Source organism: Equus caballus, chromosome 3 (assembly GCF_041296265.1).
Source record: "Equus caballus isolate H_3958 breed thoroughbred chromosome 3, TB-T2T, whole genome shotgun sequence".
Classification (NCBI taxonomy): Eukaryota; Metazoa; Chordata; class Mammalia; order Perissodactyla; family Equidae; genus Equus; species Equus caballus.
The window spans coordinates 176,951-196,960 of record NC_091686.1 but is presented as its reverse complement, the minus strand read 5'-3'; the positions used below and the strand labels follow the sequence as shown (position 1 = coordinate 196,960).

Below are 20,010 nucleotides of genomic sequence, written 5' to 3'. Positions count from 1 at the left end.
CAGTTGGACTTAATAGACTCATATAGAACACTTCACCCAAAAACAGCAGACTACACGTTCTTCTCAAGCATGCATAGAACATTCTCAAGGATAGACCATATGTTTGGAAACAAGGCAAGCCTCTACAAATTTAAAAAAATTGAAATAATAGCAAGCATCTTCTCAGATCATAGTGCTATAAGGCTAGAAATTAATTACAAGAAAAAAGCTGAGAAAGGCACAAAGATGTGGAGACTAAACAATATGCTATTGAACAAGCAATGGATCATTGAAGAAATTAAAGAAGAAATCAAAAAGTACCTGGAGACAAATGAAAATGATAACATGCCATACCAACTCATATGGGATACAGCAAAAGCTGTATTAAGAGGAAAATTCATCGCAATACAGGCACATCTTAACAAACAGGAAAAATCCCAAATAAGCAATCTTAAACTACACCTAACTGAATTAGAGAAAGAAGAACAAAGTCCAAAGTCAGCAGAAGGAGAGAAATAATAAAAATCAGAGCAGAAATAAATGCTATTGAAACAAAAAAGGCAGTAGAAAGGATCAATGAAAGAAAGAGCTGGTTCTTTGAGAAGATAAATAAAATTGATAAACCCCTAGCCAGATTTATAAAGAAAAAAAGGGAGAAAGCTCAAATAAACAAAATTAGAAATGAAAGAGGAGAAATAACAACAGACTCCGCAGAAACACAACGGATTATAAGAGAATACTACGAAAAACTATATGCCAGCAAAATGGACAACCTAGAGTGAATGGATAAATTCTTGGACTCCTACAGCATCCCAAAGCTTAGTCAAGAAGAAGCAGACAATTTGAACAGACCAATCACAAGGAAACAGATTGAAACAGCAATCAAAAGCATCCCAAAGAATAAAACCCCAGGACCAGACAGCTTTCCTGGGGAATCCTACCAAACTTTCAGAGAAGATTTAATACCTATCCTTTTCAAGCTATTCCAAAAAAGTAGGGAGGATGGAACACTTCCTAACACATTCTATGAGGCCAACATCACGCTGATACCAAAGCCTGACAAGGACACCACGAAAAAAAGAGAACTACAGGCCAATATTGCTGATGAACATAGATGCAGAAATTCTAAACAAAATTTTGGCAACCAGAATTCAGCAATTCATCAAAAGGATCATACATCATGATCAAGTGGGATTCATACCAGGGACACAGAGATGGTTCAACATCGCAAATCACTCAACGTGATACACCACATCAACAAACTGAGGAATAAAAACCACATGATCATCTCAATAGATGCAGAGAAAGCATTTGACAAGATCCAACAGCCATTTATGATAAAAACTCTGAACAAAATGGGCATAGAAGGGAACTACCTCAACATAATAAAGGCCATAGATGACAAACCCACAGCCAACATCATACTCAATGGGCAAAAACTGAGCACCATCCCCCTGAAAACAGGAACGAGATAAGGATGCCCTCTATCACCACTCTTATTTAACATAGTACTGGAGGTTTTGGCCAGAGCAATTAGGCAAGAAAAAGGAATAAAAGGAATCCAAACAGGGAGGGAAGAAGTGAAACTGTCGCTGTTTGCAGATGACATGATCTTATATATAGAAAACCCCAAAGAATCCATTGGAAAACTTTTAGAATTAATCAACAACTACAGCAAAGATGCAGGGTATAAAATCAATTTACATAAATCAGTAGCATTTCTATATTCTAATTACGAACTAACAGAAAACGAACTCAAGAACACAATACCATTCACAGTCACAACAAAAAGAATAAAATACCTCGGGGTGAATTTAACTAAGGAAGTGAAAGACCTATATAATGAAAATTACAAGGCCTTTCTGAGAGAATTGGATGGCGACATAAACAGATGGAAAGACATTCCATGTACATGGATTGGAAGAATAAACACAGTTAAAATGTCCATTCTTTTTTTTTTGAAAATGTACTAAAATTTAATCATCCATAAAAGCTGTAATTTAATCTGAAAGTAAAACACAAGAAGCAATATTAGAGTTGGTTTAGTATATTATATATTTTAGCTTTGAAAGCCATAGAAATCAGTTATCCCAGTTTTTTTCCTATAAAAGACCCATTTTTCCAAAGCATTATGCACAAACAATTTTAATTAGAATATAATGACAGAATGATATTTCATAATTTTTTAAATATAAAATGAAGTCAATGACTCAAAAAAGTTATCTGCTGCAATGAGTTTGAGGGGAAATTTCATAATCTATATCATTACAGATATAAAGTATAATGCTTCCACTTTTTAGTGCTTGACAGGGAGGAATCATGATAAAAAGGTCAATATGAAATCATTTGATTATAGTAGCAATATCTAACATTTGAAATGCATCCATGCTCTTTTGTATAATCATATTAGAGTCAAGTATATTTATTTTCACATCTGTTATAACTGCTATTGCAAAGGAGAAATACTATTGTCTTATTTTCCAAGAGATATACACAGAGTAATTTTTTTCTCCCGGGAAATTGTGCAAACCAATATAAGATCTAAATTCTTCACATAATATATAAAACAGGAGAAGCCTCTTCAGATTTATTTTTTGAAGTCTGGAATGCTGGCACTTCCCAATTAGGCAACAGTTCTTCATTCCTGTAATCTGGCTCAGAGCTGCTGCTTACTGTGGGTCTAAAGCAGCAGACATGTTTTCTTTCTAGGCTTCTTCTTTTCCACTGGTGTTTTTCTATTTATCTGTCTGACCAGGTCATAAAATATCTCATTAACGTTGATCTTTGACTTTGCAGAAGATTCTAAAAAGGCACAGTTACACCACTGTCGTGCTAAATTCTGACCCTGTTCTTTGCCAACTACTCGCTCATCTTCCAGGTCACATTTATTGCCAACCAAAATCATTGGAACATCTTCTGTATCCTTAACCCGTAAAATCTGTTCCCTCAGGTCTTGTAAGTCATTAAATGTGGACTGAGCTGTAATAGAATATACTAGTGCAAACCCTTGGCCATTCTTCATATACAAATCCCTCATTGCTGTAAATTGCTCTGTTCCTGCTGTATCCAGGATTTCGAGCATACACTGTTGGCAATCTACTTCAACTTGCTTTCTGTAGGAATCTTCTATCGTTGGGTCATATTTTTCAACAAAAATTCCCTGAACAAACTGAACTGTCAGAGCAGACTTCCCCACGCCTCCTGAACCAAGGACCACTAGCTTGTACTCACGCATGATGTAGTCTGTTTAAATACTGACAATCCCCCCGGTCCGGCGCCTCCTCCACCTCCTCCTCCTCCTCCTCCTCCTCCCTCCTCTCGGACGTGGCTCCTGCTCTGGCTCTGCGCGGCGACGGCGGCGGCGGCTAAAATGTCCATTCTACCTAAAGCAATCTTCAGATTCAGTGCAATGCCTATCAGAATCCCAAAGACATTCTTTACAGAAATAGGGCAAAGAATCCTAAAATTCATATGGGGCAACAAAAGACCCCGAATTTCTAAAGCAATCCTGAGAAAAAAGAACACAGCTGGAGGCATCACAATCCCTGACTTCAAAACATACTACAAAGCTACAGTAATCAAAACAGCATGGTACTGGTACAAAAACAGGTGCACAGATCAATGGAACAGAACTGAAAGCCCAGAAATAAAACTACACATCTATGGACAGCTAATCTTTGACAAAGGAGCTGAGGGCCTACAATGGAGAAAAGAAAGTCTCTTCAACAAATGGTGCTGGGAAAACTGGACAGCCACATGGAAAAGAATGAAAATTGACCATTCTTTTTCACCATTCACCAAAATAAACTCAAAATGGATCAAAGACCATCAAAGACATCAAATTTGAGACCTGAAACCATAAGGTTTCTAGAAGAAAATGTAGGCAGTACACTCTTTGACATCAGTATTAAAAGGATCTTTTCAGACACCATGTCTTCTCAGACAAGGGAAACAACAGAAAGAATAAACAAACGGGACTTCATCAGACTAAAGAGCTTCTTCAAGGCAAGGGAAAACAGGATTGAAACAAAAAAACAACCCACTAACTGAGAAAAAATATTTGCAAGTCATACATCCGACAAAGGCTTAATATCCATGATATATAAAGAACTCACACAACTGAACAATAAAAAATTAAACAACCCGATCAAAAAATGGGCAGGAGACATGAACAGACATTTCTTGAAAGAAGATATATGGATAGCCAATAGGCACATCAAAAGATGCTCATCATCGCTGATCATCAGGGAAATGCAAATCAAAACTACACTAAGATATCACCTTACACCCATTAGAATGACAAAAATATCTAAAACAAATAGTAACAAATGTTGGAGGGGTTGTGGAGAAAAAGGAACCCTCATACACTGCTGGTGGGAATGCAAACTGGTGCAGCTACTATGGAAAACAGTATGGAGATTCCTCAAAAAATTAAAAATAGAACTACCATATGATCCAGCCATCCCACTACTGGGTATTTATCCAAAGAGCTTGAAGTCAGCAATTCCAAACGTCCCATGCACCCCAATGTTCATTGCAGCATTATTTACAATAGCCAAGATGTGGAAGCAACCTAAGTGCCCATCAACAGATGATTGGATAAAGAAGATGTGGTGTATATATATAGAATGGAATACTACTCAGCCATAAAAAAGAACAAAGTCGTCCCATTTGCAACAACATGGATGGACCTTTAGGGAATTGTGTTAAGTGAAATAAGCCAGATAGAGAAGGACAATCTCTGTATGACTCCACTCATATGAGGAATTTAAACCTGTGGACAAAGAGAACAGATTAGTGGCTACCAGGGGAAAGGTGGGGTGGGGGGTGGGCACAAAGGGTGAAGGGGTGCACCTACAACACGACTGACAGACAATAATGTACAACTGAAATTTCACAAGATTGTAACCTATCATTAACTCAATAAAAAAAGACAAATATAAAAAAATCAATTATATTTCCATACAGTAGCAATCAACAATCTGTAAAAGAAATTAAGGAAACAATTTCATTTACAACAGTATCAAAAGGAACAAAATACTTAAGAATACATTTAATAGAAGTGCAAACATTATTCTTTACAAACTACGAAAATTGTTGAAAGAATTTAAAGAAGACCTAAGTATATTGAAAGACATCCCACAGTCATGGATTGGAAGAGTAAATATTGTTAAGATGGCAATACTCCCCAACTTGATCTACAGATTTCTTTTTTTCTTTTCTTTTCTTTCTTTTTTGCTGAAGAACATACGCCCTGAGCTAACATCTGCTGCCAGTCTTCCTCTTTTTGTATCTGGGCCACTGCCACAGTGTGGCCACTGACAGACAAGTGCTGTAGGTCCGCACCTGGGAACTGAACCCAGGCCACCGAAGTGGAGTGTGCCAAACTTAACCACTAGGCCACCAGGGCTAGCCCTGAACTACAGATTTAATGCAATCTCTATCAAAATCACAGCTGGCTTCTTTGCAGAACTTAATGATCTGATCGTAAAATTCAGATGGAAATTCAAGGGATCTAGAATAGGAAACACATCTTGAAAAAGAAGAACAAAGTTGAGGACTCATCTTTCCCAATTTCAAAACTGACTACTAAGCTACAGAAATCACGACTGTTATTGATCTAAGGATAGATGGATAGAGCAATGGAATACAATTGAGAATCCAGAGATAAACCCTTGCGTTTGTGGTCAATTGATTTTTGAAAACAGTGCCATGATAATTCAATGGGGGAAAGAATAGTCTTTTCAACAAATGGTGCTGAGATGCTGTGCTTCTATCCACATGCGGAAGACTAAAGTGGGGTGTCTGCGTCACACTATATACAAAAATTAATTCAAAATGGGTTATAGATGTAAATGTAAGAGCTAAAATTATAAAATTCTTAGAAGAAAACATAGGAGTAAATCTTTGTGATCTTTGATTAGGCAATGGTTTCTTAGATATGACTCAAAAGCACAAGCTAGAAAAGAAAAATAGATAAATTAGACTTCATCAAAATTAAAAACCTTTATGCTTCAAAGGACACCATCATGAAAGTGAAATGACAGCACGCAGAATGGGAGAAAATATTTCCAAATCATATATCTGATAAGAGACTTGTATGTAGAATATATGAAGAACTCTTACAATTCAATAATAGAATGACAAATTTAAAAATGAGCAGAGGATTTGAATAGACATTTATCCAAAGAAGATATACAGATGGACAATAAGCACATGAAGATATTCTCAACATCATTAGTCATCAGAGACTGTAAATCGAAAGCACAGTGAGATACTATTTCACACCAGTTAGACTAGCAAAATAAAAATGGCAGACAGTAAGAAGTGTTGGCTAGGATGTGGAGAGATTGGAACTCTCATACACTGCTGGTGGGATTATAAAATTGTGCATCCACTTTAGAAAACCATTTGACAGTTCCTAAAATGGTAAACATAGAGTTATCATATGAACCAGCAATTTCACTCCTAGGTATATACTTAAGAGAATTAAAAACATAAGCCAACACAAAAACTTGTACACGCATGTTCTTAGCAGCATTATGCATAATAGTCAAAAAGCAGAAACAACCGAATGTTCGCTAACTGATGAATAAATAAAATATGGTATATCCATACAATGGAATATTATTCGGCCATGAAAAGAAATCAAATACTGATACATGGATGAACCTTGAAAACATTATGCTAAGGGAAAGAAGCCAGATGCAAAAGCCCATATACTTTATGATTCCATTCATAATAAATGTCCAGAATAGGCGTATCTAGAGACAGAAAATACATTACTGGTTGCCAAGAGTTGAGGGTGAGGGGAGAATGGAGAGTGACAGCTGATGGCTACAGGTTTCTTTTTGAAGCGATGAAAATGATCTGAAATTAGATAGTGGTGAACTATCTACTGAAAACCATGGAATAGTACACTTTAAAATGGTCAAATTTATGATAGCATTATTATTTGTCTGTCAATAATGCTGTCGTAAAAATTAAGTTCACCTGTTTCTTTTTGCTTGTTTAACATGGCTATTAGAAAACATATATATGAGGCTCACGTTATATTTCTATTGGACAGTGTTGTTATAAAGACCTTACAAAGAAGACATGGAGATTTTTAATCACCACTCCCCTGTACCCATCTTAGGATTTGCATAACCCCCATTGTAACATAAATAGCAATAAAACCTTCTGTTGGGACAAATAGTGCCTGGCATTTGTTTCAGAATCTGTAAAGTGTTTCATACATATTATATCTTTTGATCCTCACACCCTCTTAGGAGGAAGGCAGGAAAAGGTTATTATTCCCATTTTGCAGGTGGAGACACTGAGGTTTCAGGAATGGGAAGGGGCTCATCTAGGGCTACAGACCCAGGCAATGGACCCCTGGACCTCAGGCGTTTGCCTCAGGTCTCCGGGTCCTTTCTACCATCAGCCCTCCGTCTGTCCTCAGCCTCTACTCCTGTCCAGATTTGTCTTGCACAAACAGCAGGCGTTGTTTTAGGCTCCCTGAGAGCCTCAGAGCTGATCTGAAAGACAAGAGGAGAAGCGAGTCAAGACCACCATCTCCATCCAGTGGGTCACAGATGTCACCACAAAATGGCAGGTTGACATTTAGCGGCTTTGACCCCCTTGGCCAGACTGTTGAAGATTTGGTCCCACCTCTGAGATTAGGATGCACTTGGTCAGGCTTGGAGCCCAGGCAGTGGGACTTCTGAGCGCTCTCTGATGATTCTAATGTGCAGCTGGGACTTAGAACCCCCCAAGTCAGCAGTCTCAAACAAGCAGCCTGTGAGCCAGCTCGGCATCACAGAGGTGTTGTTTGATTCCCACGCTTGATGAATGTGTGTTTAAATGGGATTTTGTTGCCAACATTTAAAAGTGTGGAATTTTCACATAAAAACCTGGATTTCTGGCTTCTCTTGAGGGCTGAGGAACTCTGGCAGCTGGCCCTGCAGTCCTGCGTGGTGGCCAGTGGCTGGAGCTGAGCAGTGGCTGCCCCTTTGCAAAGGGCGGGAGACCTCCAGTTGCCTCGCAGTCCACGCTGCTCCTTGTCTCATACTGGACCACTTCATTTGTTTTCAGTATCTATCCCTGTGGGGCTGCCCTGAGCTGTTCATTCCCCTGGAGGCTGGGAAACTGAGGCCTGTTGACAAGTAAGTGTGGGAGCTGTGGACCTTCTCAGCTATTGATTGAGCTAAGCAGACTTCTCTTTCTTTCCCAGCCGGAGAACATCCTGTGTGTCAGTCAGACGGGACACCAAATTAAGATAATTGACTTCGGGCTGGCCAGAAGGTAAGGAGGGGGTATTGTGGTGCTTTGACAGAGCTCCTGGGAGACTTTGTGGCTCTCTCGGGCATGGTTACCCACAGGTCAGCCAATTTTGACAATTTTTGACACAGAGAGCTCTCTCACTGAAAGGCTGGTGGCCTTTGATAGGCCTGTTACTACTGCAGGGGGTGACTTTATGCTCTGTGGGGTCCACTTCCCCTGGAAAGGCTGTGGAATTAATAGTCCTTCAAACCACCTGTGTGAGCAGAGCGGCGAGCCATGCTTAAAGGGCGGCCACTGCACAGGGGTGCTGGGCAGCTCAGTTCCATTCATTCGAAGCCTCCTGGGGCAGGATCTGCGGGGCTGTGTGACGCATCCATCACCATCCCTGCCCGCTAGGAAATACTGGGTTAAAGAGGAAGGTGAGTATGTGACAGTGTAGGGTGGTGCCGTGGGCACGTGGTTCTGGGCCACTCAGGACTGGGTTAGATCTTTGTAAAGTGGGCTTTCAAGGGAGTACCTGCTGACACAGGGCAGTTATGAAGTTAATGAGATAATACATCCTATGAGGGGGTTAGGTTCTCAAGTTTCAGTGTATAAAGTGAGCATTGTATATGATTTTTAAAACGTCTTGAAGTCCCTTAAAATGCCTGCGGCCTAGTGGAATATAGTTCTATTATTCCATCTGTCCAGTCTCATGTGTGACAGCCGCCGTGCTTTTGTGGGACCCTTGCCCATGGCACGCACATTCAGTGCTGTGGGCTCTTAGCAGTGGCAGCAGCAGAGCCTTGGCGCTGGGGCGGGTGTCCCCTAGACCTTTGGGCGTCCACAATCTATAAATATGGCGGTAGTTGTGTGCCCATCCTCCAGGCTTCCTCCTGAATTCTTTTTCCACCAAGAATGACATTTCTCTGGGAATCACCTATTTTCAAGGTAGGTCTTCACATCACAACTGAATTTTCACTCTCAAAATGTTCTCTCGCCCCAATGGTCATTTTATTTTTGTCAGTTTATGAGCCTTACAGCATCCTCCACTCCATCCACACAGGGAAGAAAGCAGAGCCTCGTCCCCAGGGAGGCAGCGCTGCTCGCCTGAGCTCAGCCTCTGGGATCCGGCACCTGCCTCCCACAGGTGGTCTTCAGAACCACAGTGGTGGTCTTCCTAGGTCGCCCTGTTCTGGTTGAAGTGGTAAATGTTACCTTTTTGCAGGGGCTAAAGGTGTATTTTCAGTTCCCTGCTTGAGGGATGTCATGAGAGTAACAGCAGAGGGTTCAGATCAACCCTTTGTGCCTTCAGTGGACTGGATTTCATGGACAATACCAAAACACGACCCCAAATGCTTAAAAATCACATTCAGTCTATAATGTAAAAAAGTTGCTTAATATTTTCCCAAGTAAAGTTTTATAAAATTGGGATGCATCTTGATGCTTGCATGTCTTAGACACTAGAGCAGTGTTTCTCAACCTGCTTTTCAACGTCACTGCCTGCCCCAAAGTGCCTTTTCAGATGTTTCTTTCCTAATTGCCAGGCCCCTTCCCCAAGAAATTTAACGCCACAGATGTCCTTTGTGTCTGTTTATGTACTGTGACCCTTTGGAGAGCCACAAACCATTGTCATAGCTAAGATTACCCCTTCCCAAGAAGCAGTATTCACCCCTGTGGGGCAATATTGTCTTCCGGAGAATACACACACTAGTGTCTGCAGTACCCTCCCAAATGCCAGAGGACCAATTGCCAAATGAGTATAGTAGTCCCCCCTTATCCATGGGGGACATGTTCCAAGACCCCGGGTGGATGCCTGAAACCGCGGATGGTACCGAACCCTGTATATACTACGTTTTTTCCTATACATACATACCTATGATAAAGTTTAATTCATGAATAGGCACAGTAAGAGATTAACAAAAATAATAAAATAGAACAATTATAACAATGTACTGTAATAAAGTTACCATAGATCTCAGCAGCCTCAGCATACAATATTTTCCTTCCCTTATTAAGTCGAGAACTTTAACTTTTTCACTTACAAGAAGCACTTTACGTCTTCTTTTTGGCATCCAAATAGCCAGCATCACCACTCAGGCACTCTGGGGCCATTGCTGAGCAAATTAAGAGTTACTTGAACACAAGCAGTGCAGATACGGCAATGGGTGATCTGATAACCGAGAGGCTCCTAAGTGGCAGGCGGGTGGTGTCTACAGCGTGGACACGCTGCGCAAAGGGGTCACTCAGTCCTGGGCGGGACAGAGCAGGACCGTGTGGGATTCATCATGCTGCTCCAAACGACACAGAATTTAAAACTTACGAATTGTTTATTTCTGGAATTTTCCATTTAATATTTTTGGACCGCTGTTGACCGTGGGTAACTGAAGTCGCATACTGTGAAACCGCGGATAAGGGGGAACTACTGTACTTAGGGACACACTGTGGATTCAGAGCAAAATGTAACCACCTGAGGCTCCTGGAGTCTGGGAAGGTGTCTTTGAGCAGTCAGAAGGGATGGATAGACAGGGTTTTGTCACTTGCAGCCAGTAGTATGCTGGTAAATATTTAACAACCAGCTGTGGTAGGGGGGTGGGTTGAGAGGAGGTTGGGTGGATTTGTAACTTTTGCTAATTTTGGCCAAGTTCAAGCTACCAACATGATTTCACTGAATGCAGAGTTGGGAGGAGATGTGCACAATTGACTCTCGTGCACCCATGAGAACCGGCTCTAGCACAACTCTGCCTGGAGGGGAGGCAGGAGAGAGAGTGGGAGTTATGGGGCTGAGAATAGGATGTGCACTGCACATGAGCAGGCTGGTCCAGGGGAATGCAGGAGCTGTGGGCGGGATTGGGGGAGGAAGATACAGTAGAAAATCAGGGCACTAATACGGAGTTCAGAAGTTGGAACATTGTCCTATAGGCCAGTGAGTCCCACCAGGTGGGAAGGTGAAAAGGGCTGTAGGCCAATTTACAAAAAATCAGTTAGTCAAAATCTATTCAAAAACGGTCAGGCAATCCATCCAAAACTGCCAGACATATTTGTTAACCTAGTCAAGGGCACTGATGACAGTAATTTTGCTGGTGGGACCAGAGGTGGAAGGCAAGTTCAAGAAAGTGAACCCAGGGAGCCGCACTTAGGAGAAGGGCACCACATCACACTGGTGGGCCGTGGAGAAGGCAGGTGTCTGAAACACCTGCTGCTCAGGAAGCTGCGCTTGGTGGAGCTGGCTGACAGATTCACAGGTGCCGGCTGTGAGATGAAAGGAAAACATTGAAACCATCCTCAATGGTCTGGCAAGCTGGTCATTTGGCAAAAGGATTGTTTGGCAAATTGGCTTTTGCCAAATTGGCCTGCTTCCTGGGAAGCATGTCCTTCTAAGAGGAAGGATCCGTGGGGGAAATGTGCAGGTTGAGACAGCATATTTTACACTCCAGAATAATTAAATGTTTGTAAAGAGGGAGAAAATGCCAGTTTTTCCCTGTAATACAAACTATAGAAAGTGAAGTCGTATTTCTGGGTAGGGCCATTAGAAGGTGCTGAAGTTCTCGGTGGGGTGTGACTCAGGAGAGTAGGGGCACATACAAATCTTCAGAGGCCATGACATCTAGCAAGAGGGACCAGCATTACACTAGGCTGGGCAGTGAGAGCCATCAGTGGGTCAAAGTAGGGACACGTCAAGGGTCAAGGATGGGGCCAGGTTAGGAAGTATCTTGTGTTAGCTTAGTCGCCAGAATGTTGGGTGCAGGGTAGGCCTACGGGCTTCCAGTCCTGTGCTCAGATTGGAAGCCAAGCCCATGTCATCAGATCCTTTGGCAGGGCAGGGAGGTGCCTACCACAAACCCTATGGGGCTACAACCTCATGTGTGACCCTATGGTCACAGAGAGCCTTTGCTAGGAATCTGGAGAGGTCTTTGTGGATATTTTGACACAGCTTTGGGATTGGTATATTGTTAGCTATTACCACAAGACTGCTGTATAACAAACCACCCCAAAATGCAGTGGCTTAAAACAACAGTTATTTATTCTCATCCACACATTTGTGAGTCAGCTAGGGAGAGCAGGGTGCTGGACCCAACTCATGCTAACTTACAATAAGGAATCTTGTAAGCCAGTTGTTAAACATGGCCATTAGTAAAAATTAAGCGTTGGGGCTGGCCCAGTGGTGTGGTGGTGAACTTTGCATGCTCTGCTTCAGTGGCCCATGGTTCACAGGTTTGGATCCTGGGTGCAGACCTACACACTGCTAGTGGGGCCATGCTGTGGCAGCATCTCACATACAAAATAGAGGAAAACTGGCACAGATGTTAGCTCAGGGACATTCTTCCTCAAGCAAAAAGAGGAAGACTGGAAACAGATGTCGCTCAGGGCCAATCTTCCTCACCCAAAATAAAATAAAATAAAATAAAATAAAATAAAATAAAAATTTAAAAAAAATTAAGCCATATAAACTTACAACTAAAGAAACTATATTAAAAACAAAGATATTACATCTTTAAAACTTATCACTTCCTAATAATTTTACTACATTTCACTATTGTTTATGCTCATGAGATTATTTATATCTATTATATCTGTATGGTGGAAATACTATAGAATGGTGTGCTATGGCGAATCTCTTCTCTACTCTGCATTTGGTGACATCATGATGATACTTTGAAATCAACTGTGATGGTACAGTGAAATAAGTATTTACACCACAGAAACTGGCAAATGCTACAAATCAGCACTTTTAAAAAAAATCAGATAACTGGTTGTTAAACATTTGCCCCCATACCACTGGTTGGGAGTCACTGATCTTGGCTGAATTGAGCTGTGCTTGGATCCAAGACACAGGTCAGTGAGGACAGGTCTGCTCCACGTGTCTCCCAGTCTCTTCTCAGGGTGTTGGCAGAGGAGCAAGAGGGCAAGCTCCTATGGCCTAGCTTGGACTTGGCCTACTGTCACTTGCACCCACATTCCATTGGCCAAAGCAACTCACATGGCCAAGCCCAGCATCAGTGGATTGGGGCAATATATGTCACCTCTAGTGGGAGAAACTACAGTCACATGATACAGGATGTAGGTATGAGGCGGGTGAAGCCGTGGAAACATAATGCATCCTGGGAGTGTGGCTTCCAGGGACTGAGAGCCTGGGTTTTCTCTCCTAAGGGGAAAGGCCGTTCCTCTCAGTTTGGGTCCTTGGCCCTGAGTCTCGGGTCAGTTGCCAGTTCAGGGGAGTGGCGGGCTGCCATAGGAGGGCTCGCCCTCTCTTCCCCTCCCTGATGTCCCTCCACAACATGGCCGTTGAGGTGATCCTTCTTGCTCTGTCACTGGCTGGGTGTTGGCTGTGTTCCCCCAAGTCTGCACCTGCCTGGCTCTCAGCGAATTTGGAAGAGACGAGAATGCATTTTGAAAACTTACTTCCCTGGTTAAGGGAATCAGGGCACATTGGCAGAATATTCATTTTATTCTTCTCTATTTCTCAGTTGTCTCATCTGTAAAATGGGGACAATAATCTTTACTACTTCATAGGGCTGTTGTGAGGATGAAAAGTTTACATATATAAAACTTTCAGCACGGTTCCCGGAAAATAGGAAGTGCCCATTAAATTTTTTTTTATTAACACTTTTGGTTTTTAAAAGCAGTTTTAGGTTCACAGCAAAACTGAGGAGGAAAGAACAGAGATTTCCCATATACCCTCTGCCCCCACACATGTAAAGCCTCCCCCATTGTCACCGCTGATGAACCTCCATTGACATCATAACCACCCCAAGTCCATGTTTGCATTGAGGTTCGCTCTTGGTGTTGGACATTCTGTGGGTTTGGACAAATGTGTAATGACATGTATTCACCATTCCAGCATCAGACAGAATATTTTCACTGCCCTAAAAATCCTCTGTGCTTTGCCTATCCATCTCTCCCTCCTCCCTAACCTCTGGCAACCATGGATATGTTTACTGTCTCTATGGTTTTGCCTTTTCCAGAGTGTCATGTATTTGGAATCCTACAGTTTGAAGCCTTTTCAGACTGGCTTTTTTCACTCAGTCATGTGCATTTAAGGTTCTCCCATGTCTTCAGGCTGGATAGCTCATTTCTTTTCAGCACCCAATACTATTCCATTGTCTGGATGGACCACAGTTTATTTATTTACTCACCTCATCAAAGGACATCTTGGTTGCTGACCATTAAATTTTAACTAGAGACCTTCTTCTTCTTCAAGAGCGACTCTAAAAACCACCTTTCATCAACCCCTTTCCCATTCAGCCATCAACCCTCTTCCCAGCCTTCCTGAACCTTCATGTCCAGAACCCTTTTTCTAATTCTTTTTCTCTTTGTAATTGTGTAAAATACACATAACATAAAATTTACCATCTTGACAATTTTTAAGATTAGTTCAGTAGTGTTTAAGTATGTTCACATTGTTGTACAACCAATCTCGACAACTGTTTTCATCTTGCAAAACTGAAACTCTATACCCCTTAAACAATAACTCCTCATTTGCCTTCTGCCTCCAGCCTTAGCACCATCATTTTCCTTTCTGTCTCTGAATCTGACTACTCTAGGTACCTCATCAAAGTGGAATCATACTGTATTATCTTTTTTTAAATTGCAGTAACATTGGCTTATATTGTATAAATTTCAGGTGTACATCATTCTATTTCGATTTCTGTGTAGGTTACATAATGTTCACCACCCATAGACTAATTAAAATCCAAAAATATGGAACGCTTCACGAATTTGTGTGTCATCGTTGCGCAGGGGCTGTGCTAATCTTCTCTGTATCTTTCTAATTTCTTTTTTTAGGATTGGCCCCTGAGCTAAGATCTATTGCCAATCATTTTTTTTCCCCTTCTTCTTCTCCCCAAAGCCCCCCAGTACATAGTTGTATATTTTAGTTGTAGGTCCTTCTAGTTGTGGCATGTGGGATGCCACTTCAGCATGGCTTGATGAGCAGTGCCATGCCCGCGCCCAGGATCCAAACTGGCAAAACCCTGGGCCGCTGAAGCAGAGCACGCGAACTTAACCTCTCGGCCACGGGCCGGCCCTGTGTATTGTTCTAATTTTAATATATGTGCTGCTGAAGTGAGCCAGTATTTGTCTTTTTGTGACTGGTTTATTTCATGTAGCCTAATGTCCTTGAGGTTCATCCATGTTGCAGCATGTGTCAGAATTTCCTTCCTTTTTAAGGCTGAAAATATTCCATTATATATCTATATCACATTTTGCTTATCCATTCACTTGCCGATTGACTCTTGGGTGGCTTCCACCTTTGGCTGTTGTGAACAATGCTGCTATGAACACGGGTGTACAAACATCTCTTCAAGGCTCTGTGCCCACTTCTTTTGGACATGTGCCCAGAAGTGGACTATTGGATCATACAGTGTAAGGAGCTGCTGTACTGTTTTCCACAGCAACTGCACCATTTCACATTCCCAGTAAGGGTTCCAAGTTCCACATCCTAGCTAACGCTTGCTACTTTCTGTTTTGTTTTTGCTTTTTTGCTAGTAGCTGTCCTGATGGTATGAAGTGATATCTCATTGTGGTTTTGATTTGCATTCCCTGATGATTAATGATGTTGAGTATTTTTCTTCTTTTTGGAATTCTTACTGTCATCCCTCCAATCACATTGCACACACCAGCAGAGCAGTCCTCCACGCACAGCTTCTACCTGATTTGTTTGTGCTTATTCATGTGGCTACATGTTGAATAAGGTACAGTCATGTGCCGCATAATGACGTTTCCGTCAATGACAGACTGTGTATATGATGGTGGTCCCATAAGATTAGTACCAAAAAGCCTATGCATGTAGTAGGCTATCCCATCTAGGTTTGTATAAGTACGCTATATGATGTTCACACCATGAGAAATCACCTAACGATGCATTTCTCAGAACATATCCCTGTTGTTAAGTGAGGCCTAAGTGTATATTGATCTTCTCTCCTTTTCAGATTGTGAATGCCTAGAGGAGGAAGAGGACTGTGTTTTTCTGATTCTCCCCAATGACTTAGGAAAGTCTGAATTTGGGGCCTGTGGGTGTGATGATTCCCCAGTAAACCACATGTGTGGTGGGTTGTGAGGTCCAGACAACATGGCTGACAGGAAGGGTTGGGGAATGTCTAGCTCCCACCAGGAGTTAGTCCCAGGATCCACATCTTATCCCAGGGTTCACTCCCATGGTCCTCTGCACCCTCCCTCTCCAGGTACAAGCCTCGGGAGAAGCTAAAGGTGAACTTCGGTACTCCTGAGTTCCTGGCCCCGGAAGTCGTCAATTATGAGTTTGTCTCATTCCCTACGGACATGTGGAGTATGGGAGTCATCACCTACATGCTGTGAGTGCCCAGGGTCCTGGCTCCCAGTGGGGATGGGGGCCATCTGTCTTAGTTTCAGTATCCTTAGAAGCAGCAAAAATTTGAGTGTGAGTAGTTTACCGGGAAGGTGTTCCTAGGAAATACCAACAGAGGAGTGGGGAAGTGAGACGGGGAAGGCAGGCAGCCAGTGAAACATGTGTTATAGAGCCAGAACCACTGTGGGCAACTGGAGTTTTAAGCCTGCGCGGGAACTCTGGGTTCCATCATGGAACCCTCCCCACCCCCCTCAGTTATTCCATCTGAGAGGCGAGGAAGTTGGAGTATCTACACACCGACTCTTATCAATTACTGCTTGTGGGCTGAGCCAGGGGCATTAATTCCCTGGAACTTCTGGGTGGATTAAGCAGCTTCTACTGGAGAGAAAGGCCTCTGGCAAAGAAATGCAAGTGCTGCGGTACAAGTGGGGCTGGAGTGCACTGAAAGGGCAAGGAGAGGGGATGGCAGGCAGGACACTGTCTGCGGCACCATCTTACCTTGTCCCTCCTGCCCTGTGCTCCCTGTTTTCTGTGGGCTGAGGAAGCAGAGTTAGGATGGACTGAGAGGGGATCTGTGCAGTCTAAATATCCTCCTCCCTCTCCAGCTGTGGATTTCCCTTGGCTATTTCCTCAGAAGCCCAACAAAGTCATGCTTTGCTTCCAGTCTGACCATTATGGTGTAACTGCTACCCGGTCTCCCTGCACTTGTATGGTTGTGCTGCACCAGGTGGGGAAACTTGAGGCCCAAGGCCAGTCGTATCTTTCCACCCTTACTCTAGAGGAACCTAATAGAGCCAGTTTTCCTTTGGCCCCTGAGGCCTGGGTAGTATCTAAACCAGCCTGGCTATCTCAGGGACATGCTATTTGTAAATTAAGTCAATATGCACCTGAAAAACGGACATATTGGATTGGGCTCCAACTTACTCTTTACTTCAGAGTAAGGGGAAAAGAGGTGAGCATGATGGAGGATTTATTCAAACACTGTTCCTGCCTTCAATTTTTCAATCCTTCCCCTTCCTTCCCTAGCTGAAGGCACTGGACTATCTCCTGTGGAGTAATGGGTTCTGGTTAGTTCTGGATGCACGTTGGCAGATGTGGCTTCCGCACACTGACAGTCCTTTCTCTCCTCTGTAGACTCAGTGGTTTGTCCCCATTTCTAGGGGAAACAGATGCAGAGACCATGAATTTCATTGTGAACTGCAACTGGGATTTCGATGCTGACAGCTTTGAAGGGCTTTCGGAGGAGGCCAAGGACTTTGTCTCCCGGTTGCTGGTCAAAGAGAAGAGGTACCTTTTCTTGCTTGTCACCCATGATCCATTCTGATGGTGACCACTGACCTGGGTGCTGTGAAGATCAGGCTGGTGCTGGGCTCAGCTGCTGAAGCTAACAGTCCTTCCTTCCTGTGGACCAGTTCTGTCCAGGATTTCTTAGTCTGCTGCTTCTTTGGAGTAAAAAAGAAAACAGGGAAGAGGACAAGGGAAATCAATTGAAAAACAAACAACTAGGAGCATAAAACCTAGATAGAGTTTTAGAAAGGATCATATTAACAAATTAGTCCTATTTCCAAGTTATCACTTTTAATAGGCTAATGCTGAGAAAAAGTTGAGATATGCAATTATTTCCCAGAATAAAAGCCAGAAAACTTGACTTATTGGTGATGAAGGCCACTTTGTTTTCAGGAGCTATATCAACGTCCTGGGCTGGGCCATTGAGTTTTTTGGAACTCAGACATATGGGAGTAACTGCAGGCGGCCCAGGCAAGGCCCACCAGTCTGGGCTCTGAGACAGTTTGTAGTCCCCTGGCCTTTACTGTGTTTTGTTTCTTCCGATTGTGAAAAGTGATGTGAGAGAAAATATATTTCTAATTCAGATGAATAAGTTGACATTATTCTCTGGAAGGAGAGATGGGCTTCTTTTGAGGCTCATGTTCTTTTGCTTCAGAGCAATTCCAGGCGCAGCTGGCCTTCCTACTGCCCTCCTTGATGCCCCAGCTCTCTCTGGGAGGTGGTGATTAATCCCTGAGATACATTCTCTCTGTAGACGGCAGGGAACATGTTGCTGACGACTTTCTTGCACTTTTAAGGAGAAGTTTAGGCAGGACGGGGTGCCCTTTTTAGTGAGCAGCATGAATCTGCCTCAACAGTTAATCTGTTCTACTGACTCAGGCTTCCTAGCTAATTGAACAAATTTTTAGACAACCAGAAAAGGCAACCCCAACTAAAAGTCTCAATGCTGTTTGATTTCGCAGCTGCAGAATGAGTGCCACACAGTGCCTGAAACATGAATGGTTGAATAATTTGCCCGCCAAAGCTTCAGAATCCAAAGTTCGTCTCAAATCCCAACTATTGCTGCAAAAATACATGGCTCAGAGGAAATGGAAGGTATCTTTTTCTTTGAGGAAAGGCAGCATTTGTCTCTTAGTATGTCCTTTAAAAGAATTGTAGCTACGTTTTAACTTACATTTTGATTCTAAATAGAGAGATTATTTAGGGGAAAAAAACCACCTCTCTTATGTCAAAACCTGTTAGCTTGATTAAAAAGTGCCACAGACCAAAAATGACTGGCATGAAAGTGGGACTTAGTTCATACTTATGTGGACACTTGAAGTGACAGAACAAAGTTTGAGTGTATGTTCCCAACGACGGCAGAGAAGCACTCTGAACCAACTGTTTGTGGCCTGAGGTCTGACTCCTCCACACTCAGAAATAGGAGCTGGGAGAGTCCTATGAGACTTTAAAAGCTTTATAATTTTGTTTACAACGGAACTCTTGGGTACCATGGACATAAAATCTGTCTTCAAAACAATTGTCCTGGGGCTGGCCCAGTGGCATAGTGGTTAAGTTCGAGGCTCTGCTTCGGCGGCCCAGGGTTGGCTGGTTCAGATCCTGGGCCAGACCTAGCACAGCACATCAAGCCATGCGGAGGCAGTGTCCCACATCGCAGAACTAGAAGGACTTACAACTGTGTACTGGGGCTTTGGAGAAAACAAACAAAACAAAAAGACCTGCTCTTTAAAAAAATAAAGCAATTGTCTTCCAGGGAAGTGGTTTTCCAACATTTGATATTGACTCAAATCCTCACTGAAACACAAAAACAAAACACTTCACCTAGAGAGCCAGTGCACAGGCACACATGTGCATGTACACACATATAGGAAACACAAATATCACATTTGTGTCAGAGAGTGTGATGCACTCTATTATTTTCTAGTCTGTGATCCTTGGTTTCATGCAAAAAAATGCTGGTCATAACCCAGCAATTTGATTTCCTGTCCCGCTGGTGGGTTGTGAACCACAATTGGAAGAACACTGTTCCAGGTGCTTTGTTTCCTATGTGAAACGGCAGGTGACATTTCTCATTTCATACTTGCTCCAAACATGCCCCTGAAAGTCCTCTAACTGTTCCACCCCGATTTTGCTAGAATCTTGTTCTCCCCTTTAGGTTATCAGTTTTAAACAAA

The 20,010-nt window shown here is 42.6% G+C and overlaps 2 protein-coding genes and 1 pseudogene across 10 annotated transcripts in view; 1 reads left to right on the top strand and 2 right to left on the bottom strand.

The window, feature by feature from the left end:
• Positions 1-20,010, top strand: part of MYLK3 (myosin light chain kinase 3) — a 76,060-nt gene that overhangs the window by 52,663 nt on the left and 3,387 nt on the right. For all 9 annotated transcript variants that reach the window (XM_070262880.1, XM_014738321.3, XM_014738322.3 and 6 more), the window contains exons 9-12: positions 8,195-8,265; positions 16,407-16,535; positions 17,684-17,836; positions 18,799-18,931. In XM_070262880.1, coding sequence (XP_070118981.1) covers positions 8,195-8,265; positions 16,407-16,535; positions 17,684-17,836; positions 18,799-18,931 — 486 coding nt within the window. The remainder of the gene's footprint in view (positions 1-8,194; positions 8,266-16,406; positions 16,536-17,683; positions 17,837-18,798; positions 18,932-20,010) is intronic.
• Positions 1,930-3,283, bottom strand: LOC100049912 (ras-related protein Rap-1A). The gene has a single exon (XM_001487932.6). It carries the CDS (start codon positions 3,212-3,214, stop codon positions 2,660-2,662), a length of 555 nt encoding a protein of 184 aa, XP_001487982.1. The 5' UTR covers positions 3,215-3,283; the 3' UTR covers positions 1,930-2,659.
• LOC111773035 (U6 spliceosomal RNA) lies at positions 14,920-15,020 on the bottom strand (annotated as a pseudogene).

Coding starts and splice junctions, on each gene's coding strand:
- LOC100049912 (XM_001487932.6), bottom strand. CDS start 3,214: ATGCGTGAGTACAAGCTAGTGGTCCTTGGTTCAGGAGGCGTGGGGAAG.